The 25,010-nt window shown below is 41.4% G+C and overlaps 1 protein-coding gene across 1 annotated transcript; it reads right to left on the bottom strand.

Annotated features, from left to right (window-relative positions):
- Positions 1 to 483: 483 nt before the first annotated feature.
- Positions 484 to 23,976, bottom strand: LOC110500381 (SH3 domain and tetratricopeptide repeat-containing protein 1). The gene is made up of 20 exons (XM_021577717.3): positions 22,852 to 23,976; positions 20,378 to 20,443; positions 18,701 to 18,831; positions 18,027 to 18,132; positions 17,437 to 17,580; positions 16,154 to 16,352; positions 12,948 to 13,024; positions 12,507 to 12,705; positions 12,078 to 12,208; positions 11,913 to 11,954; positions 10,360 to 11,739; positions 10,138 to 10,246; positions 9,964 to 10,024; positions 8,494 to 8,686; positions 6,146 to 6,326; positions 5,900 to 6,050; positions 5,681 to 5,803; positions 4,987 to 5,137; positions 3,960 to 4,156; positions 484 to 3,844 (listed from the first exon to the last, which is right to left on the bottom strand). The coding sequence occupies exons 1-20, from the start codon at positions 23,009 to 23,011 to the stop codon at positions 3,566 to 3,568; spliced, it is 4,080 nt and encodes a 1,359-aa protein (XP_021433392.2). The 5' UTR covers positions 23,012 to 23,976; the 3' UTR covers positions 484 to 3,565.
- Between the last annotated feature and the right edge of the window lie 1,034 nt (positions 23,977 to 25,010).

Below are 25,010 nucleotides of genomic sequence, written 5' to 3' on the forward strand. Positions count from 1 at the left end.
AATGTTTGTCATGGTAGATAAGTGAGGGTGTCCACCAAGTCATATGGGATGCATCCCAAATAGCACCCTATCCCCTGTATAGTGCATTACTTTATACCACGGCCCATAGTGGGTATGTTAATTTGAAAACTCAATGTCAATCACTCCTAGCACTTTTCGGAAACACTGGACCCCTTGTTCCAGTCACATGTATCCATTGTGCTGGCCGTTAATGGGCAGGGATGCAAACTGGTGAGGTCCCAAAACAGGTGACACTTTTGTTTTGCACTGAAACATGCAAAAAATCCCTGCAGGGTAAAATGCAGGTTTTAAATAATTAAACAACAAAGAATATGATCAGTCTCTGTGTGTAAAATAAAAAGTGGTTAATGTGAACCCAACTCACAGCTAAAAAATTTAAAGAAAGCAATCCAAATGTTATTTGTTACCTAGACTTTACTGCAAATGACACCCAAGTCTTGAGAAAAAAACAATACACTAATATTGCAGTTAGCCATGACAGCCTTTATAATAGAACGCTTGTGACCACACACATCTAAATATTACACTTGGGGAAAAAAACATAATTTTTTATTTAACTAGGCAAGTGTGCTCAGAACAAATTCTTATTTACAATGGCGACCTACACCAGCCAAACCCTGGACGACACTGGGCCAATTGTGCGCCACCCGATGGGACTCCCAAACACGGCTGGTTGTGATAAAGCCTGGAGTTGAACCAGGGTGTCTGTAGTGACTCTAGCACTGAGATGCAGTGCCTTAGACCGCTGCGCCACTCGGGAGCTAGCTTAAGTAGAAATAGAATTAAACAAACAGGCATTCTATTTTTGCTCTATTATAGTGGCCACTATAGTAGGGAAAGGGGGATACCTAGTCAGTTGTACAACTCAATGCATTCAACTGAAATGTGTCTTCTGCATTTAACCCAACCCCTCTGAATCAGAGTAGACATAGATCAAGTGCACAAGGCTACAGGTGTGCAAAAAGAACATTCAACGAGTCAAACATTGAATAATCCCCCCTCACCCACACACAAGTGATACTTTCAAGTTCAACACAACAAAAGCAATATCTTTGGTCTACACTGCACATTATTACATTGTACACTTTCTGCCTGAGGACGTCTGTTCTGCAATGTGCCAGCAGAGGGTCAGCAGAGAGTGATACAATTTGTTGGCATAATTGATATCTTTTAGGCAGAGAGTACACCTGGCATACCCCCTTTTTATCTGTATTGAACAACTGAGAACGAGGTAGTGTGTGTGGTGTTCCCTTCACCTCTCTATAGTGGCATCCAGCTTAAGCCAGGCCCCAGCTGCAGACCCATTTAACTGTTTAACAAGCAACGCCTCATTTTCACCCAATTCTCTGATTCTGAAACCATTCTGTAACCACATTTTAGTAGTCATGCTTTCAAGGCATATTTTCTTTACATAATTCCAATTCAGCATGTTGTTAATTTGAGGTCTTTGAAGTGAGTCCACTGACAGATTACGGTCTCTTTCTCCCCCCCTCTCTCCATCTATCTCTCCCTCTCCATGTCTTTCTCTCTTATTTTCTACACCATCTGGAGAAGCCAAACAAGCGTTCCATCTGGCTTGTATTTACCGAAGCACCCTCACCACTGCTCAAAGATTTAGCACTATTTGTGGATAGGGTTCCAGGTGTGCAGTCCATATTGTTTTTACTCTCACAAAGACATTTACGCCACTATAACCTGTAACAACTGGACATCCATACTCCCGTTATCTTCTATTTTATTACTTTTATTACATATACAGTACCAGTCAAAAGTTTGGACACACCTACTCATTCAAGGGTTTTTCTTTATTTTTTAAACTATTTTCTACATTACAGAATAATAGTGAAGACATCAAAACTATGAAATAGCCCATATGGAATCATGTAGTAACCAAAAAAGTGTTAAACAAATCAAAATATATTTTATATTTGAGATTCTTCAAAGTAGCCACCCTTTGCCTTGATGACAGCTTTGCACACTCTTGGCATTCTCTCAAACAGCTTCATGAGGTATTCACCTGGAATGCATTTCAATTAACAGGTGTGCCTTGTAAAAAGTTAATTTGTGGAATTTCTTTCCTTCTTAATAATGCGTTTGAGCCCATCAGTTGTTCTGTGACAAGGTAGAGGTGGTATACAGAAGATGGCCCTATTTGGTAAAATACCAAGTCCATGTTATGACACTCCATCATTACTTTAAGACATGAAGGTCAGTCAATATGGAACATTTCAAGTACTTTGAAAGTTTCTTCAAGTGTAGTCACAAAAACCATCAAGCGCTATAATGAAACTGGCTCCTAAGAGGACCACCACAGGAAAGGAAAACCTAGAGTTACCTCTGCTGCAGAAGATAAGTTCATTAGAGTTATCAGCCTCAGAAATTGCAGCCCAAATAAATGCTTCACAGAGTTCCAACATCAACTGTACAGAGAAGACTGCGTGAATCAGGCCTTCATGGTCGAATTGCTGCAAAAGAAACCACTACTAAAGGACACACCAATAAGGAGAATACTGTTTGGGTCAAGAAACACGAGCAATGGACATTAGACCGGTAGAAATCTGTCCTTTGGTCTAATTTTTGGTTCGAACTGCCGTGTCTTTGTGAGACGCAGAGTAGGTGAACGGATGATCTCCGTATGTGTGGCTCCCACCGTGAAGCATGGAGGAGAAGGTGTGATGGTGTGGAGATGTTTTTCTGGTGACACTGTCATGATGTATTTAGAATTCAAGGCACACTTAACCAGCATGGCTACCACAGCATTCTGCAGCAATACGCCAACCTATCTGGTTTGCGCTTAGTGGGACTATAATTTGTTTTTCAACAGGACAATGATACAACACACCTCCAGGCTGTGTAAGGGCTATTTGACCAAGGAGAGTGATGGAGTGCTGCATCAGATGACCTGGCCACCACAATCACCCGACATCAACCCAATTGAGATGGTTTGGGATGAGTTGGACTGCAGAGTGAAGGAAAGGCAGCCAACAAGTGCTCAGTATATGTGGGAACTCCTTCAAGAAAAAACATTCCAGGTGAAGCTGGTTGAGAGTGTGTAAAGCTGTCATCAAGGAAAATGGTGGCTACTTTGAAGAATCTAAAATATATTTTGATTTGTTTAACACTTTTTTGGTTACTACATGATTCCATATGTGTTATTTCATAGTTCTGATGTCTTCACTATTATTCCACAATGTATAATATAGTAAAAATAAAGAAAAACCCTTGAATGAGTAAGGGTGTCCAAACATTTGACTGGTACTGTATGTCTTTCATGATTCATTCCTTTTACCATGACTTCATCTAATTTCAGGTCTTCAACTGAAGACAATTCTAGATATTGCTATATGATTCTATAAGTGAAATTGTTCAGTACGGCACAGAACCCTAATTGGCAAAATCACATCAACACATCTCAACAGTTTAAAAATCTCAAATTACATATGTACACTTCTTCAAACCCAACATACGACATCCACTTGGCACAATTTCCTCTGATACCTTAAACTCTCCATTCTTCTGCCAAACTAAGATGGTGGTTTGGTGGTTACTTAATTGTTGGTTCCTGAGTGCTAAACCTATTCGACTTGTACTGTGACATACTACTGAAGTTCTGGTCGGGCGAGAGGTTGATGCGGCGTACATTGAGGTCTGAGGCGAACGCTCGCGCTTTCTGGTAGAAGAAGAGTGAGAGCTCCCGGTCAACCAGAAAGTTGTGGTAGATCGTAGCCAATCGTGTGCAAAGCTGGAGCTGGGACTTCTTGTTGCCGAGGTCCATGGCTGCTGCCAGCGCCAGGTGGTAGTACCCCGCGGCATCGTAGGGGTCCTAAAGGTCAAAGGTGAAAGGTTATGGGTCAGGGTTTAGCGGTGAGATTGGATGGGGTCAGGATGGGGCAAAAAAATGTCCATGTATAACTTCCATTGTTTTCAGATTATTTTACCTTCAGGTCATAGAAGATGATGTCCCCTAGCGTCTGATAGACTCGGACGTAGTACAGGGTTTCCTCATCAAACTCCAGGGGCGTGGGGCAGAGGGAGAGGGTCTTCAGGTAGTAGTGTTCAGCCAGTTCAAACTGACCCAGACAGTGGTACAGGGTGGCCAGCCGGTGGAAGGCCACGCGCTCATTTAGACGATTTCCTATTTCAAAATAGACATTCTTTAATAAATGAGCTATAACCAGGCTATGGCATTTGCACTTGTTTTTTCTTCCCTGCTGATAATGGCTATTTTTCCGTTTGATTCTACCAAACTTAATTGAATGCATTCATGTAGGTTGCTGTGGATAAGAGGATCTGCTAATTGTAAAATTATCTCTAGGGAAATACAAGTAAGGACTAGCTGCGAATCTCACACTACTCCCTCGACCCTACCAACTCGCTCAGAGGGTCATCCGTTGTCACGTGTTGTTGACAAAACTGAGGGTGACTTCCAGAAAGGGGCAAGGGGGAACAATAAACCCAACAACTTTGGGACACACTCATTACTCGAATGCTGCAATTCATGTTCCACTTTTAAATAATAAAACAAGCATGAAATCAAATGAACAAATCCCCCTGTCATTTTACAAGATATAAACCTCAGTAACAGTTAAACATTTCATTTGGGAGGTATTTCATCTTGTATGCGTCAAGTCTCGAAATCAGACATACAAAAATACAAATGCTATATAATTAGACACGCCTCTCCATTCTTTTGTGCGAAATTGCGATAAACTCAAAAATAATGGAATCCCATAAGGCATGGGGCTATTTCTGGACTAATTAGGCCCTACATCCTCCATAATTTTCACACCCTCAACTTTGGGACACTTGTGCATATGGCGGAGGCGTGCGTCAACTCGCAAATGGAGGGCAGAGGGGCTAGGGGAAGGAGAAAGGGGTGATTTGGGATTCAACATAGGTCTGGGCTAAGTTAAGTCTGACATCTGGTGGCCATAGCTAGAATACACTGGCTCTGTTGTGTCCTACCCAATGTAACACTGATGTCCAGGGCGGCCTGGGCGTACTCCACGGCCTCTCCATACAGCTTCAGTTGCAGTAGCAGCTCCACCAGCTTGTTAGACAGCCTTAGTCTGGCCTCTGTACTGCTGGTCCTCACAGCGATGGGCAGGGCACGGTCCTGGAGGCACACATGGATACACACACAGGTGAGATCACCTACAGTACCAGTCAAAAGTTTGGACACCTACTCATTCAAGGGTTTTTCTTTATTTGTACTATTTTCTACATTGTAGAATAATAGTGAAGACATCAGAACTATGTTGAGATGTGTATGTTGGAAAAGCATTCCTCATGAAGCTGGTTGAGAGAATGCCAAGAGTGTGCAAAGCTGTCATTAATGCAAAGGGTGGCTACTTTGAAGAATCTCAAATATAAAATCTATTTTGATTTGTTTAACACTTTCTTGGTTACTACATGATTCCATGTGTTATTTCATAGTTTTGATGTCTTCACTATTATCCTGCAATGTAGAAAATAGTAAAAATAAAGAAAAACCCTGGAATGAGTAGGTGTGTCCAAACTTTTGACTTGTACTGTACATGTACACACACAAAGACATTAGGTCACACACACATGTAGACATACACATGCATGGATGCATGCATGCATGTACGCACACACACCCTCTGTCCTATCCCATATAAGCAGTATGTGTGTGTACCCTATAGAAGCAGACAGCCTTCTCTCTCTCCTGGTTGAGGTTGAAGAAGACATCCCCTGCTGCCTCCAGCAGCTGTAGGATAAAGTGTGTGTCTCCTGTACTCAGGCCCACATCTTGGGCCACCTGCGAGAAATACAAGAATCAATAAGTCAATGTAACTCTGAGTCAATGCTGTCTGCTCTGTATAATAGAATAAAATACAGTAGAATAGGTTCTGACCTGTACATAGAGGTCCACCAGTTCGGTTTGGCCCAGCATTTGGTATATCTTCCCAGCCTGCAGCCAGGCATATGCCTCCTTTTCCTTCCAGCCCAGGTCGATGAAGATACCCAGGCTACGCTTGGTGTAGTCCAGAGCCGACCACCTAGCCCTGGACACGGAGATAGACAGGAAGGGACAGAAATGTTATAATTTGCTGCCAACTAGAGACAGACAGACACACACCCCTGCCCACTCCACACACACCTCTCGGTCCCCAGACTGAGGTATAGCTGGCTGATGGTCTCCAGCACCTCCCCCTCTTGTCCTCTGTCTCCCCGGGTCGCTAGTATGGCAAGCTGATGTTCGTTGTAGATTATGCACTGAGCTTCGTCAGAACATACAGCTCCGTACAGGTGGCACAGACGCCGCGTCGCACTTAACTGACCTGAGGCACACATAACATGGATGGATAGAGTCAGGACAACATAGCAACAGTATATACACGGAGTGTACAAAACATTAGGAATACCTTCCTACTATTGAGTTGCACCCCCTTTTGCCCTCAGAACAGCCTCAGTTTGTCTGTGCATGGATTCTACAAGATGTGGAAAGTGTTCCACAGGGATGCTGGCCCATGTTGACTCCAATGCTTGGATAATTAAGTTCTGGTCAAATCACAAAAAAAAGAACACGACTTTTTGGCTTATTCAACAACCTAAAATTGCCACTTTCTATAATTTGCCGAAATTACACAAGAATGACTTGCATGTGACTTGGTGGAAGAGTGGGGTAACATCTCACAGCAATAACTGGCAAATCTGGTGCAGTCCATGAGTAGGAGATGCACTGCAATACTTAATGCAGCTGGTGGCCACACCAGATACTGACTGTTACTTTTGATTTTGAACCCCCTATGTTCAGGGACACATTATTGCATTTCTGTTAGTCACATGTCTGTGGAACTTGTTCAGTTTATGTCTCAGTTGTTGAATCTTGTTATGTTCATACAAGTATTTACACATGTTAAGTTTGCTGAAAATAAACGCAGTTGACAGTGAGAGGACTTTTTTGTTGTTGCTGAGTTTACAAGTGTAATGGCTGCTCTCAATGCAATGGCAGAGATCCTTCAAACACCTCCAAACAGGGAAACAGTTATTTATCTTATAACTTGTCCTTGTGGTAAAACATTATGTGGGTAAAACAAAGCGCAAATTAAAAGTACGAATCTCTGAGCATCGTAGCGCCATTAGGTGCAAAAACATTACTTACCCAGTTGGGGCCCACTAGTTGGATGCGAACCACTCGATTTCGTCCCGACATTATATCGGCATCGAACATGTCACCCTCCCTAGGAGAGGGGGGTGACCTCAAAAATGTATTGTTAAAACGAGAGAGGCTGTGTGGATCTCTGCTGGGAAAGTTACATTTAAAATTGTTTTTCCATTTGATTTAAATACCCTTGCTCCCTTCGGTCTCAACGTAGACTTTGATCTGCAGTGTTTGTCATTGTACCCTGACGAAGGCAGCTTGTCTTTCGAAATGTTGGTTATTAGATTATTCAATTCGGGGGGACCAATTGTTTGTTAAAATCAATTTGCAGGGGATTCTCGAGTGGCACAGCGGTCTAAGGCACTGAATCACAGTGCTTGCGGTGTCACTACAGACCTGGGTTCAATCCCAGGCTGTGTCACAGCTGGCCGTGAATGGGAAACCCATGAGGCGGTGTTCAATTGACCCAGCATCGTTCGGGTTAGGGGAGGGTTTGGCCGGCCGGGATATCCTTGTCGCTTCGCACTCTAGCGACACCTGTGGCGGGCCGGGCACATGCACCCTGACACGTCGCCAGGTGTACGGTGTTTGGCACGCTGCTGTACTTTGCCCCTCCCCCCTTGTCCTAGAGTGTGCGGCTCTCCTTTACTCTGCTACCCAGCACCTCACCTAAACAGGTGTGCGTTTCTTTCGCCTGCCGACTCCAATGATTCCCACAGTTGTGTCAAGTTGGCTGGATGTCACTTGGGCGGTGGACCATTCTTGATACACAAGGGGAACTGTTGTCCTTGAAAAACCCAGTAGCGTTGCAGTTATTGACACAAACTGGAGCGCCTGGCACACACTACCACACCCCGTTCAAAGGCACTTAAATATGTTGTCTTGCCCATTCACCCTCTGAATGGCACACTTGCCTCAATTGCCGCCTTTAACTTGTCTCCTCCCCTTCAGCTACACGGATTGAAGTGGGTTTAACAAGTGACATCAATAAGGGATCATAGCTTTCACTTGGATTCACCTGGTCAGTCTATGTCATGGGAAGAGCAGGTGTTCATAATGTTTTGTACACTCAGTGTATACGTGACCAAAAGTGATTCAAACCTCTCCTGCAGGCCACAGGACTGTTAGCCTGCTAAGCTCGAGTGGTTAATGGATACGGACTCAAAACATATTTGGGGAAGAAATGATGAATCAGGAATCTTGTATGTGGAATTCATTTCACGTGTGTGTGTGTGTGTGTGTGTGTGTGTGTGTGTGTGTGTGTGTGTGTGTGTGTAAGTTGACCATTTCTATGCGTAACACACTTACACTGAGAAAAGGAGGTAAGCAGTAAAAACACTTACTGTCTAAATGGTTTGACTTAATGGCCATCAGCAGAGCCCACTCAAAGTAGATCTTCCCTCTTTCCAGGAATCTCTGGTTCACACAGTGTTGTCCCAGCTCCAGCAGCACTGTTATAAAGTTCACCTCATGCTCCTCTCCACCCAGCTCTGAGAACAGCTCCACGGCTTCCGTGAGATGCCTCTCCGCCAGACCCTTGAATTTTATTTTGGGTGAAATAATATATATACTGAACAAAAATATGAACGCAACATGCCACAATTTCAAAGATTTTCCCGAGTTACAGTTCAGATAAGGAATTCAGTCAATTGAAATCTATTTATTCGGCCCTAATATATCACGACTGGGAATACAGATATGCATCTGTTGATCACAGATACCTTTAAAAAAAAGGTAGGGGCATGGATCAGAACACCAGTCAGTATCTGGTGTGACCACCATTTGCCTCCTTCAGCACAACACATCTCCTTCGCCTAGAGTTGATCAGGCTGTTGATTGTGGCCTATGGAATGTTGTCCCACTCCTCTTCAATGGCTCTGCAAAGTTGCTGGGTATTGGTGAGAAATGGAACACTGTCGTAAACCTCAATCCAGAGCATCCCAAACATGCTCAATGGGTGACATGTCTGGTGAGTATGCAGGCCATGGAAGAACTGGGACATTTTCAGCATCCAGGAATTGTGTACAGATCCTTGTGACATGGGGCCGTGCATTATCATGCTAAAACATGAGGTGATGGCAGTGGATGAATGGGACGACAATGGGCCCCAGGATCTCGTCATGATATCTCTGTCTATTCAAATTGCCATCGCTAAAATGCAGTTGTGTTTAATTGTCTGTAGCTTATGCCTGCCTGCCTGCCTGCCTGCCTGCCCATACCATAACCCCACCACCACGGGGCACTCTGTTCACAACGTTGACATCAGAAAAGCGCTCACCCACACAACTCCATAAATGTGGTCTGTGGTTGTGAGGCTGGTTGGAGGTACTGCCAAATTCTCTAAAACAACGTTGACTTTGGCTTATGGAAGAAAAATTAACATTCAATTCTCTGGCAAAAGCTCTGGTGGATATTCCTGCTGTCAGCATGCAAATTGTACGCTCCCTCAAAACATCCATGCAAATTTTACAGTACCCTTTTTATGTCCCCAGCACAAGGTGCACCTGTGTAATGATCATGCTGTTTAATAAGCTTCTTAATATGCCACACCTGTCAGGTGGATGGATTATCTTGGAAAAGGAAAAATTCTGGGATCTTTTATTTCAGCTCATGAAACATGGAACCAACACTTTACATGTTGTGTTTATATTTTTGTTCTGTGTACATCTAGCAAGATGTGGATTTGATCCTAGAGGATATCACTAGAAAACATCAATTAAAACATTTATTTCCAAAGTGTTCCTCGATGGTAAAACAAACCATGTCGAATGTAAAAGACAAGAAGTTGCAAAACCAAAAAATTACAACCCTACCTTAGCCCCAGCCTTCAGACTCAGCAACCCCAGGTTAGCCTGCGCGACCGCCCAGTTGGCCCTGAGAGAAGGGTTTATTTCACAATAAGGAAACATTATATAGTATCAATAGCAGTGAAGGCTGATTTATTTGATACAATGTACACATTTAAAACACACAAGAATGATCATTACCTGTCCTCAAACTCCTCACACACATAAATGGCCGCCTGGTAGCTTTCTGCCGCCCTCCGCAGGTTTCCCGTGCATCGAAGGGCCACACCCCTCATGTTGTGGACCAATCCTTAATGATTCAATTCATCAATCTTAATTTTTTAAATTGGGAAATTTGACAAACAGCCAGGGTACAAACATACAGCAGATATAAACATAAGAAAAACAGCAACGAGATCAGACCTTCCTGTGGAGTAGTGCAGTGTTCTGGCATGGAGGCCAGCACTGAGTCTAGAACATCTAGTGATACCTCCGGTTGGCTGTCACAGATGTGCAGCCAGGCTAGCCACACGAGGGCGCTGATGCGTTCAGGGCTGCTAGTGGCGCAAGATGATGATGACGGCCTGCAATGATCGTCTATGAGAGTGTGCATGGAGCGCACCGCGCGTCCTAGTTTCCCGTGTTTCTGAAACAGTTGGGATAGACAGAGTGTTAGTGCCTGGCTTAGAGTGTGGTCACCATTGCCACCGACTCCAGCTAATTCCCCAGTGAAAGAGAGCGACCGGCTCAGATACAGAGCCACTTGAGCTGGAATGGTGTCTTCCTGCTTCCGGATCCCATAGAGTCTGGCTGTGTTCTCCAGCACTAGCCCCATTCCATTCAGACAATCGGCTAGCCTAGCGGACGGATGCATTGTGGCTCTCCTGGCTGAGCTGACACAGAGATGGGGGAGGGAGAGCTGGCTGTACAGTCTCCCCAGGCTCAGGTAGCCGTGGCTGGGCCTGACGCTCCGGACACCTGCTGGCTCTGCCGAGAGAACCAGAAGTCTCTCCAAGAACGGGACAGCGTCCGCCCCCTCGCCTCGCCTCCAGTGGAGCTTTGCTAGAAGGAAACAAGCACGTGCTTCAGCCATCTTGTTATGAGCGAGAACCGCTTTCTTCAGGATGAACTTGAGAACTTCAGAGTCTTTTTCTACAGTAGAGACGCAGTCAGGGATACCCATAAGCAATGCAGCAATCCGCTCGGACAAAGCAAAGTACTTCTCTGTGTTTTTTTGCATGAGATAGATCACAGCTAGGTTTACGTAGATGTTAGCTAGCATTAGCATGTCCGTGAATCCATCTCGAGGGATGCTGAGGGCCTCCTCGAAGTAGACTCGAGCTTGGGAGAATTTTGAACTTCCCGCGCAGAGTTTCCCCAAAAGCAAACAGAGGCGGCTCTGCGACCAATGGAGACGCTTCTTCCTGGCCGTTTCCCTGGCTATGCCTAAGTATGCCACCAATTCGTCAATGTCATCCGAGTGGCCGTTGAAAGTGGCAAGGAGCAGTTCTGGGGTTTGTACGTAGAGGGTGCCAAAATCTGGCTTGTAGTCAGAGCCGCCCAGAAAGGATAGAAGAGGAAGGAGTTTCTCTTGGTTGGTGATGGTGCCTTCCTCTACTGGGTGGACAGTGAAGTGAGGCCCACTGGGTAATGTAGTCTTAGAGGACACACTGTGGTCCTCCAGAGTTCCGTTTGTCATCACAGTCGCACAAGGCACTTTCTCCTTCCTTTCTTGTAGAATCTCTTCTATCTTCCTCTTCAGTTCTGCTTGTTGGTGAGCATCCATGTTTCCTTGGGAACCATCTGTAAGACATTAGATGAAGATGACTATTTATGATATGGTGGACATGTGGGTGGAGCCAGAATAAGTTCATTATTTGAATATTGTTTTATGTTGAGAAGAAAAACAATATAATACTCAAACTCAACCGTCCAGACTGTGCTAATTGTACAAAGCAAACAATAAATACACCTACTTTGAGATGGTTCCTTTGGAGAATCTGGTTGATCAATCAGATCTGGAATAAAAGGGATAATTCATGAATCAATATCAAAACTGACCGTCTTTTCACAGTATGGCAGTCGTAGAGAGCTGTTCATCACGAACAAAATGAACGAACATTTCTCAATTTCTGTCTCACCAAGTTTGTAGACGGATCCAACATCATTCTGGGAGATTTTCTTCAGCAAGGCAATAGTTTCTTCTTTGATCTGCTCTTCTTTAAGGTTAAAAAATAACCTTTCTTCTTGGTCTAGGAATATGTCCGCCAACCTAAAAGGGGATGGATGAAGCAAAAAAAAGGTAGAATAAAAACACTTTTTAAAAGGAACGCGAGGACCTTCTATGTGTGTTTGAACATCTAATTCACCATGGCTCTGAAAGCATTGTCCAAAGTCTATGTATATTTACTGCATACACTAGAATGGCTGATATCATAGAGCTGCATAGTTGCAGGGAACCATCATGACGCAGTTCATCAAAATATAACTCATCAGAAGGATACACTTACAAAGGACATCGGCTGATTGATTGAATGATCGATTGATAGAACTCAGGGAGATACACTTACTCACAAAGGGTATCATCAGCTGGCTTGACCAGTGTTGTCATCACCAGTCCCACCTCTCCTGTCCTCTCCAGCCTGCCAGTGAACCAATCGAAGCAAGACACCAACAGGCCCACAATGAGGATGTGATCACCCTGCTCCAGGCTCAGCTCATCTGGTCCTCCTGCGTCATACTCCACAGTGGCAATGCAGGAGCCTGTGGCTAGCATGGGGAGAGGAGGATACAGAGCGGGAAGGATGGAATTAGAATTTTAGGGTTAGTTTAGAACCCCCCCCCCCCCCTATGGGAAAGAGACCGGACGGAGGGGACCTTAGAACTAAGGTACGTCTAGGAAATTATCCTACAGGTGGGAGACTGGGAAGTCAATGAAGAATACTACAGAACTAGATTACATTGATTTACTGTGTAGAAATCTGTACAGTGATGGAATCTGAACTGCTTACCAAACTGGCAGAGGAAGTCACATGCTGGCTTGCCACTACCAACTAAGATGTTCTCCGCACAGGATTTCAAGAACCATCTTTAAGGAGGGAAACAATGTCAAGTTTATTTCCAAAATGCTATATATCAATTTTCAGAAATGTTGGTAAATGAGCTGTTATTGTTTAATACATGTATGAACGATATTGGTGTTTTTTCTAGCTAATCTATCTATCTAATCTAATCATGGCATTGGGTTGTTCAATGACAGACATGTATTTGTTTAAAATCTATCACGATGGTTTCATTTCAGAAAGACATAAAAAAATATATTTAAAAAATAGTACATAGCACATCTCCCTCCTAGAGAAATAAGCAGTGCTGCTAGGTTTAACACAGTCAAATGTAACAATTCCCATTTTTTTAATAAAGAACTGTACAATACAAATGTCACATCAATATTTTTTTTAAATATATTTTTTTAAGAATTAAATTACAGGAGGTTGGTGGCAACTGAATTGGGGAGGATGGGCTCATGGTAATCGCCGGAGCGGCATAGGTGGAATGGTATCAAATACATCAAACACGTGGTTTCCATGTATTTGATGCCATTCCATTGGCTACGTTTCAGCCATTAGTATGAGACATCCTCCCCTCAGCAGTCCCCACTGAATTAAATTAAGTAATATGAGATCTGTATTTAAAACGTTTACATTTAACACTTTAGCAAGTGTTCTTATTTCTTATTTTTAGTAGACAATTCAGTTAAGAACAAATTCTTATTTACAATGACCCTAACCCGGACAACGCTGGTCCAATTGTGTGCCACCCTATGGGACTCCTAATAACGGCCGGTTGTGATGCAGCCTGGAATTGAACGAGGGTCTGTAGTGACATCTTTAGCACTGAGATGCAGTGCCTTAGTCTGCTGCGCCACTCGAGTGACCAGAGTGACTTAATGTTAGTGCATTCATCTTAAGATATCTAGGTGAGACAACCACATATCACAGTCAAATGTAAAGGATACGAGCATTCTATTCCAGCTATACAATGGATATATACAGTTGAAGTCAGAAGTTTACATTCACCTTAGACAAATACATTTAAACTCAGTTTTCACAATTCCTGACATTTAATCCTAGCACAAATTCCCTGTCTTAGATCAGTTAGGATCACCACTTTATTTTAAGAATCTGAAATGTCTGAATAATAGTAGAGAGAATGATTTATTTCAGCTTTTATTTCTATCATCACATTCCCAACAGAAGTTTGCATACACTCAATTAGTATTTGGTAGCATTGCCTTTAAATTGTTTAACTTGGGTCAAATGTTTCGGGTAGCCTTCCACAAGCTTCCCACAATAAGTTGGGTGAATTTTGGCCCAATCCTCCTGACAGAGCTGGAGTAACTGAGTCAGGTTTGTAGGCCTCCTTGCTCGAACACGCTTTTCAGTTCTGCCCAGAAATGTTCTATGGGATTGAGGTCAGGGCTTTGTGATGGCCACTCTAATACCTTGACTTTGTTGTTCTTAAGCCATTTTGCCACAACTTTGGAAGTATGCTTGGGGTCATTGTCCATTTGGAAGACCCATTTGTGACCAAGATTTAACTTCCTGACTGATGTCTTAAGATGTTGCTTCAATATATCCACATAATTTTCCACCCTCATGATGCCATCTATTTTGTGAAGTGCACCAGTCCCTCCTGCAGCAAAGCACCCCCACAACATGATGCTGCCATCCCCGTGCTTCACGGTTGGGATGGTGTTCTTCAGCTAGCAAGCCTCCCCCTTTTTCCTCCAAACATAACAATGGTCATTATGGCCAAACAGTTCTATTTTTGTTTCATCAGACCAGAGGACATTTCTCCAAAAGTACAATCTTTGTCCCCATGTGCAGTTACAAACCGTAGTCTGGCTTTTTTATGGCGGTTTTGGAGCAGTGGCTTCTTCCTTGCTGAGTGGCCTTTCAGGTTATGTCGATATAGGACTCGTTTTACTGTGGATATAGATACTTTTGTACATGTTTCCTCCAGCATCTTTACAAGGTCCTTTGCTGTTGTTCTGGGATTGATTTGCACTTTTCGCACCAAAGTACGTTAATCTCTTGGAAACAGAACGTGTTTTCTTCCTGAGCGTTATGATGGCTGCGTGGTCCCATGGTGTTTATACTTGCGTACTATTGTTTGTACAGATGAACGTGGTACCTTCAGGAGTTTGGTAATTGCTCCCAAGGACGAACCAGACTTGTGAAGGTCTACCATTTTTTTCTGAGGTCTTTGCTGATTTCTTTTGATTTTCTGAGTTTGAAGGTAGGCCTTGAAATACAGGCACACCTCCAATTGACTCAAATTATGTCAATTAGCCTATCAGAAGCATATAAAGCTATAACATTATTTTCTGGAATTTTCCAAGCTGTTTAAAGGCACAGTCAACTTAGTGTTTGTAAACTTCTGACCACTGGAATTGTGATACTGTGAATTATAAGTGAAATAATCTGTTCTTAAACAATTGTTGGAAAAATTAATTGTGTCATGCACAAAGTAGATGTCCTAACCGACTTGCCAAAACTATATTTTTTTAACAAGAAATTTGTGGAGTGGTTGAAAAGCAAGTTTTAATGACTCCAACCTAAGTGTACGTAAACTTCCAACTTCAACTGTAGTGTTTTGCAAAGAAACACATTTTAAGACACATCTGAGAATAGTCATATTTTACACACATCTGAAGATACCCATAAGAAATAATTTCTGATGAAAAAACACAATGTGAAAAATTGGTGGATATAACATTTGGGAAATAAACTATTCATTAATATAGTACCAGTCAAATGTTTGAACACACCTACTCATTCAAGGGTTTTTCTTTGTTTTTACTATGTTCTACATTGTAGAATAATAGTGAAGACATCAAAACAATGATGAAATAACACCTATGGAATCAAGTGTTAAACAATTGAAAATATATTTTATATTTTACACAGTCATCAAGGCAGAGAGAGGGTGGCTACTTTGAAGAATCTAAAATATATCTTGATTTATTTAACGCTTTTTTGGTTACTACATGATTCCATGTGTTATTTCAGTTTGATGTCTTCACTATTAATTCTACAACATATAAAATAATAAAAATATTGAAAAATCTTTGAATGAGTCTAAACTTTTGACTGGTACTGTATATATATTTCTATTACAGAATATTAACAGTGGTGAAATGATATATTTTACTGACTGGTGGAAGGGTATGACGGGCTCCAGGGCTGGTTTGGGCTTGGTCCCCCGGGCTCCATCCCCCAGGGACAGTACAGTCCACCCCGACCCCAAGAACGGGGGCTCGAACAGGGCTATGTCCCCCTGCTCCAGGTAGAGGTCACTACCAGAGGTGGAGCTATCAAACATCTGGGTGGAACTGCAGCTGGCGAAGAAGGAACCTAAGAGAGGGGAAGAGATTTGGTAATATTTTATTTGAAGAGCTTCTAGGAATGTATAACATTGTACCTAATTTCTGGTAAAATCCCAGCTAGCAAATTTTGTTCCATGGAAGTTGTGGGAATGTACGTTTTTGGTGTCCCATTGGTTCTGGGAACAAAGTCATATGTTTCCTGACCGGTTGTCACGATCGTTATATAAATAATCGGACCGTGAGTAGAGTTCCACATATTTATTACAGTGAAACTTCAAAACAACAAAGAATCAACGAACGTGCAATACGTAGCGCACATAAGCACACACAAACAATATCACCCCCGAGTTTTGTTGATGTGGGGAATGAAATATATCTCTTTTCAAATAACATTCTTAGAACGTCCTTTGAACGTTACTAATATTTTCTTGTGTTTTTTTATGGAAAGTTTTCTTAATGTTCTGAGAACATGAGTTTAAATAGAACCATGAGGAAAACTGCAAAAAACGTTATGCTGAAGTACTGACATTCCAACAAAAGAACGTTGTTTCTTAACATTCTCTGAACATTCTGAGAACATGACTTTAAATAGAGACATGAGGAAAACCTGCAGAAAACATGATGCTGAAGTATTGAAATTCCAACAGAAGAATATTGTTTCTTAACTTCCTCTGAACGTTCTGAGAACATGACTTTGAGGAAACCTGTAGAAAACGTTATGCATAAGTACTGAAATTCCCACCTAAGAAACATATGGTCCTCAGCTGGGTATCCTGCACCATTCCCAGAACCTTGTGGGAAGGTTGTATGCAAAATAACCACAGGACAACCACGCTGTCAGAAACATATGGTTTTCAGAACGTTATATGCTAGTTGGGATAACTGTACCATCTTATAACACTATAAGATTATTTTTTTGAGGATTTGCCCTGATTGGACTAGGGATCGAAGTCCCAACCTTCCAATCTTAGGTCGGACACTCTAACCATAAGGCCACTGAGTTGGTCAACAACAATGCACATTGCAAACGTAGAAAAAAGCTGTCAGTCAGATATCTTCGTGTTAAAATTAACAGCAACATTTTAGGAATGAGTTGAGAGTTAGAGAGTTACCCTCTTGCATGAGAATGCCTTTGTACATTAGGTTGAGAGTATCCTCTTGGATAGAGATCTCTATGCCCACGTTCTTCTGGTCCATAGAGCTCAACCAGAAATCCTGGTCTAGGAGCAAGTTCTCCATGCACTGACCCAGAAAGCCTGGGGAACAGAGGTCAGAGGTTAGAGAGCAATAGGTCAAAGGTCAGCCAGAAGTCCTGATCCAGCAGCAGGTTCTCCATACACTGGCCTAGGAAGCCTGGACAACAGAGTTCAACAGGTCAAGTTAGTGAGGAAACTGTCATTTAAAGTCCTATTCCATTTGGTATTTACCTAGTATTTGTTAAGAAATTATGTAGCTAGTACTTTCATGTTCTAAGAAAATATAACACATTTGATTTGAACATCTAATTAATAAAATTCAAATGCATTTATAAAGCCCTTTATCATCAGCAGAGGTCACAAAGTGCTATATGGAAACCCAGCCTAAAACCCCACACAGCAAGGAATGCAGATGTAGAAGCACTGTGGCCAAGTTTCCTCTTATCCCATACAAACAGAGTTTGTTGTTCTGTAGTTTCCCTTATCTGTGTGTTTATAAGACATACCCATTGTGTAATATGTGGTGAACTTCCATATCTCTTCGAATGTTTTGAATGTGACGAATATCACGTTTTCTTCACTGTTGATGGTGACCAGCCTGGCAGAGAGTTCCTTAAGAACAGGAGAGGAGAACAGAGGAGAGGTTGTACATGAGATGTTGACTCATTTAAACCTGTTTGGTCAATATGAAGCAATGTGATCTGTGAGTAAGATACGTATTGGTATTCAATGTCAACAATCACAAACTGATAACAAAACCATCTAAAGGGATACTTTGGGATTTGGGCAATATATCTACCTTTCCCAGAATCAGATTAACTCGTGGATACTATTTTTATGTCTCTGTGTCCAGTATGAAGGACGTTAGAGGTAGTTTTGCAAGCCAATGCTAACTAGTGTTAGCACAATGACTGGAAGTCTATGTAGCAGCAAAGCAGGTTATAACAAATCTGCAAAAATGGCACCACCATACATACATAAGGCTTTCCTTCCATTCAATCCATCTTTACACACTTGCGATAATTCCACAAAAGCTGTGACAAAGCATGTTGACCAAGTGGGGTGTGACTGAGAACAGTATCATAGCGAATGCGGTTTAGCTGTACATACTCTTGAAAAAAACATATTGCCTCAACAAGACTTACCTGGATACATAAAGGTTGAACGAAGAGGGTCATACCGTAAAGAGAGCGTTGACCTCCGCGCTGTCGGCCTCCAGGAGGCAGAGTTTCCCCCGCAGCACTTCCTGAGACCCCTCGTCTGCAGGGTGCCTGTCGGGCCCCTCCACCATGGCCAGCAACATGGGTAGAGCTAGAACACAACGTGACAGGAACACAATATGATACAACAACATGTAGGCAGGAAGCCTGTCCGGCCCCTCAACCATGGCCAGCAGCATGGGCGACGCTACAACAATATGATACATCTAAAATGGCACCCTATTCTTTATACAGTATAGTGCACTATGTTGACCAAGACCCATAGTGTGTGTGACCGTGTGTGTGTCAATCTGCTCCTTTGCGATGGACATTGAGTACTTTAAAATACAATTCTTTATAATACACTCCAATCAATATCTGTCTCTAAATCTCCATTATAGTCTATGACAAGCTGAGTTTGAGCAATTCTTCTCTAGTTAATGTTTTGTAGGAAAGAAGTGGTGACAGAGATACTCAGGTGACTCAATACTAAAACAAGAACATTGTATTTTAAAACACCATGCTAAGGTAATTAACTTCCTCATTCCACAATTATAGCCTATTATATAACATCCAAAGGTAGGTCAGAAGTTTAGGTTAAGATTTGCCATAGTTAGAGACAAAAAGCAACTAGAAACTCTCAGAAATGATGTCAATATGCTGACCGGTATAGTACTTAATACTTTATCCTCAATTTTGCTTTACTTCCTATTAATTTATTAACTGAGGGCTATTTTGGAGCCTACCATATCACTAGTCTGGTGACATTTTGACTGACTGACAGTGTGACTGACCTACAGAGATTAATCAATGACTTCAAAGAGTCTGTCTCGGGCTCTCTCAGGTCCAAGGTGTAAGATAGTTAAAGTTCACTGTCAACCACATGATTTACCATAAGGAGAAGTGAATTCCTAGCCTGGTCCCAGATCTGTTTGTTTTGTCTTGACAACTCCTATGGTCACTGTGATGCTAAATGTAACAATGACCATAAGAGTTGGCAAAACAGTTCAACAGATCTGGGACCAGAAAAACAAAATTCAATGTCACCTCGCCTGCCCTAAATTAATGTGAGGGTTTTTAACGATAAGTCTACAGTGGTAGTGTGGATCAAACTACTAGAGCAGAAGGCAGAAGGCAACCAACTGAACCCAAAACACTGTTTGTGGTTCTCAACCCCTGCTATTGATATCCTGATATTGGAAAAATCAGTCTGCATGAACTATGAAATATCATGATGGTTTGTAGCAGAATGTCAGTCAAAACCCACAGTTAAATAACAGAGCTCATCGTAGAGAGAGAGAGAGAGAGAGAAAGAGAGAGAGAGAGAGAGAGAGAGAGAGAGAGAGAGAACCCATGAACCATAACTACTCCAACTGCTGAAGCCAAACCCCAAACTCTCTCCACTCCTCATTAGAATACTGTGGTTGGAACTTTCGTAAAATTCCATTCAATTTCATGAAAGTTCCACATTGAGAATGAAGTGTCTGATATACATGCATGAGAAGATAGAATTGACCCCTTTAACTGGTGTCAAATTTCTGGGTCCATCCACAAAGCATCTCAGAGTAGAAGTGCAGATCTGAGATCCGTTTTGCTTTTCAGATCGTAATTAATTACATGGACAGGTGGGACCTGATCCTAGATCAGTTAAATGTTACCTGTTGGGAAGCTGTCTTCAGACGTTGACATGGTTCCCCTTACACTGCCAGCTTCTCTGGAGGTGCCTTGGTTATGAATAGAGAGACACAACATATTATAATCCTTGTCATAAGACATTTTAATGGGTCATACATGCTTAGAACAAGTCATAACTCTTTGTACTGGGATGCTTTAAGTTAAGTGGTAACAAAGTATTACCAACAATTGAAGACAGAATTTATACTATTGTGATAAATATTTTAAAAAATGTTTAACTGGGTGGTTCGAGCCACGAATGCTGATTGGCTGACAAATGTGTTATATTAGACCTTATATCACGGGTATGACAAAACATTTATTTTTACTGCTCTAATTACGTTGGTAACCAGTTTATAATAGCAATAAGGCACGAGGGGATGTGGTATATGGCCAAAATACCACGGCTAAGGGATATTCTTATGCAAGACAACGCAGAGGGCCTGGATACAGCCCTTAGCTGTGGTATAGTGGCCATATGCCACAAACTCCCGAGGTGCCTTATTGCTATTAGAAACTGGTTACCAACGTACAATGCAAGATTGTTAAAAAAAAATGGTAACAAATCAAACTTTCTCTAACTTTGTAGTACTTCATTGTTCATTTTGGTGAGTCAGAGGGTGACATGTCTTTCATGTTGTTTATTATGACAAGTGCAGGAAAGAGAGACAGAGAGAGAAAGAGAGAGAGAGAGAGCGAGCGAGAGAACAGGAGGCATCTGCCAAGCTCTGATTTCATAGTGTCCCCATCTAAACAGGAAGAATAGAAAGGGAGGGGAAGGAGAACAAAACAGACCACCATAGACCTTTAAATCATCAAGTTGTCAAATAATTCAATCAATTGGAGCTATTATGACTATTCATAGTGGTAGACAATCAATCATCAAAATATTAGCACGGTCAAATTAGTTTTACATTAGATATTAGGTGGATATTTGTTTTTTCTCTCATCAATAGTTATTGGACAAAACATGCAATGACTATGAAAATGATATATTCTGAATCAGGGGAGGATGGACAGAAATTCACAACTTTTTTCATTTGTGAAAAAGTGGATATATTTTTTTGTTGTTGCTTTCAATCTTCAATAGATCTATCAAAAAAGCGTGCCATGACTATGAAAATGATATATTCTGAATCGGGGGAGGATGGAAGAAAATCCACACGTCATTTTCTTTTGCTCCATCCGCCCCTGATTCAGAATATATCATTTTCATAGTCATGGCACACTTTGTGTAAGATGTATTGAAGATTGAAAGAAGAAAAATATACAGTACCAATCAAAAGTTTATACACACCTACTCCTTCAAGGGGTTTTCTTTATTTGTACTATTTTCCACATTGTAGAATAATAGTGAAGAAATGAAGAAAGAAATGTGACAGTGCTTTGCTGGTGACACTGTCTGTGATGTATTTAGAATTCAGGGCACACTTAACCAGCATGGCTACCACAGCATTCTGAAGCAATATGCCATCCCATCTGGTTTGCTCTTAGTGGGACTATCATTTGTTTTTCAACAGGACAATGAACCAAAACACACCTCCAGGCTATATAAGGGCTATTTGACCAAGAAAGAGAGTGATGGAGTGCAGCATCAGATGACCTGGCCTCCACAATCACCTAACCTCAACCCAACTGAGATGGATTGGGATGAGTTGGACCACAGAGTGACGGAAATGCCGCCAACAAAGCTGTTGGCTACTTTGAAGAATCTAAAATACAAGATATATTTTGATTTGTTTAACACTTTTTTGGTTACTACATGATTCCATATGTGTTATTTCATAGTTTTGATGTCTTCACTATTATTTCTACAATGTAGAAAATAGTAAAAATAAAGAAAAACCTTAGAATGAGTAGGTGTGTCCAAACTTTGGCTGGTACTGTACATATTTCAAGAAACGAACAAAGTGGTTGATTCTGAATATATAATTGTCTTAGTCATGGCAGGCTTTGGTAAGAGCCATTGAAGATTGAAAGTCTGAATATTTTTCTCTCTCCAAAGTTCCCCACAAAAAAAACAGCTGTAGATTTTTTGTCCATCCTCTGCTGATTCAGAATATATCATTATCATAGTCATGGCACGCTTTATGTAAGAGCTATTGAAGATTGAAATCAGAAATATTTTATTTATTTTTTAAGTATGGATTATTCTCCATCCACCCCTGATTCAGAATATGCCATCTTCATATTTATGGCATGCTTGGTTCAATAGCTGTTTAGAAGAGAAAACCGAATAACCACTTAATATCCGATATAAAACTAATTTCACGTTGGTCAAACTATTCCTAAAGATTATCATTACCTAAAGGTTTGTATTTGAGAAAATAAATACATCTAATGATTATATAGGCTTTGGCCTGTAATATATCCCAAAATAGTCCTAATTAATAACAATATCAACGTAGACTACTACTGCAGAGGGTTCTGTACTTTTTTACTTGTATCACTTACTCACCTATTTTTCTACTTCGGGTGATAGTCTCAATTTTTACCGGATCATGGTGATGATGCTTGTGGTCATCTGCTGAGAGCTTTCTCCGGTAACGGCGACTCGTGTCAACTCCGTTACCCACCGCCACCGGGACCGGTTCTACCTCCTGTTCCGCATTTGACATCTTCGATCAAATAGTTTCCCACTTCTCCATGTAACCTTAGCGGCTCTACCGAAAACTCCGCAATCGACAGTGGATCACGCGCCACCGCGCCCTCCTTGCGCCTCACGCGCACTATCCACGCAGAACGCATAAGGGCTCATAAACTTTTACTATCCCGTCGAATATAACATGAAACTTTTGAGTAAACCCCACACTTAAAGATGTATTGTCATAGAATAATAGCAAGATGGTGTTGTCAACTTGTTACTTACGGTATTCTAAAGTTATATATTTAGCGAAAATCGCTGTTTTGCTTATAGATTTCCCAACATCATCAGAATTGTCATGTCCTTTCCTGTGACGTTTGGCTCATGAGACACTCCAGTTCACTGTGTCACAGGCGCGGAGAAAGTGCACTGAACAGGTTAATAATTCCTGACTAAACAAATAACGTTTCTTTATTTTCCAAAATCCACAGCGCTGACTGTTCTGTCAACAGAAACTGGAATTCCTAGTTTTAAATATTGGCCTGTGGGAAAGATGTAACTTATTTTCTCAATCCTCAAATGCATTTTTCCAGAATTTTGAGTTCCTGGTGTTTTATATTTAAAAAATCCAGCTCTCTGACTGTATAGTGTCATTTATGATTCCTTGGTATCTCAGCTATTTCACATTCTGAAACTGATATTGCAGTAAAACTAGTCAGAATCAAATAATATCAAATTGTATCGGTCACACACATATTTAGCAGATGTTATTGCGGATGCAGCGTAGCGAAATGCTTGTACGCACGGATGCACACACACGAGAAAATGTGTAAATCCAAATGTATTACGCGTTATCCAAATCTAAGAATGTTTAACACTTGCATAGACCTATTGATACAATTTATAATTCCAATTCCTTTATAGCCTATAGGCCTAGCCATTGCATCATTTGAACATTTCCACAGTGTCTCCTGCATGTCCTTTGCCAAAACTAAACTCTGGCACATCATAGGAAACATCAGCGTTTCCCTTTCCTCTTCTATATCAGCCTGGAGTTAACACTTAGTATAGTCAGTCTGCTGTAGGTTTACACTACAGCGCTATAGAGTCCAACTGACTGAAAAGAATGACCCAAACTTTCCATTAGTATCTGTAGTATTCTATGTGGTTTCAATCACTTTTCGCACTACTAAGAATTGTGTAACCTATGAAATGCGGACACAAAGCAAACATAAAAACACACAATAATAGCCCATAACACAATAACAAAATATGTAATCAATGCAACATGATACTTAAAAAATGTCTAAAAAAAAAGTTTTTTATGAAAGAAATACTTTGTGATATGCATGTTTTCTTTCTGAAAAAGTCGCGTGTTTAGTTCTGCTGTTTACCAGGAAATATTAACCTACCTTAAAAAAATAGAACACATGGTAGATATCAATTATGACATCAGGGTTCCATCATAATTGAGTTCTATGATGTATCCGAATTTTCACATGATTCCCTGGGAAACAGAACCAAACATGAGACTGGAATGCATTTTTCACCAAATATATGCAAATCATTTCATAACTCAAACATTACTTTCAATGAGCAGAGGTGTGTGAGTTACAATGACATTCAAACTTTTTCAATCCCCCATCCTTCACCAAGAAATGGATCTACGAAGTGGTAAGACTACAAACTGTTAAATTATAAACATTTTGTGAATGTATTTCCATAAAAGGTTTACTATAAAGAAGGTTTATTTGCTTGAATGTGTCTTTTTCTCTGTAATTCACAAATAAGTCAGCTTACATTTCCAAGTACTGGCTTGATGACCCAAATGGCACCCTATTCCCTATGCAGTGCACAACTTTTGACCATGGATAGGGTTGGCTGGACATGAACCTTTACTTCTGTCTGTCTTCCCTCCACAGTGTATTTTGATGAGGTATTTAGCATTGAGGAGCATGACCAGTCATCTGGCAGGGCCAAATGGTGCTACTCCAGACCCGATGACCCTGAGTCAAACCTGGGAGGCACCTCTA

This window comes from Oncorhynchus mykiss, chromosome 21 (genome assembly GCF_057628025.1).
Source record: "Oncorhynchus mykiss isolate SJ-2025 chromosome 21, ASM5762802v1, whole genome shotgun sequence".
NCBI classification, from domain to species: Eukaryota; Metazoa; Chordata; class Actinopteri; order Salmoniformes; family Salmonidae; genus Oncorhynchus; species Oncorhynchus mykiss.

Coding starts and splice junctions, on each gene's coding strand:
- LOC110500381 (XM_021577717.3), bottom strand. CDS start 23,011: ATGTCAAATGCGGAACAGGAGGTAGAACCGGTCCCGGTGGCGGTGGGT. Junction 16,353..17,436: donor AGGCATTCTCATGCAAGAGG/GTAACTCTCTAA, acceptor CCCCTCTCTTAG/GTTCCTTCTTCGCCAGCTGC. Junction 4,157..4,986: donor GGACATCAGTGTTACATTGG/GTAGGACACAAC, acceptor ATTTTGAAATAG/GAAATCGTCTAAATGAGCGC.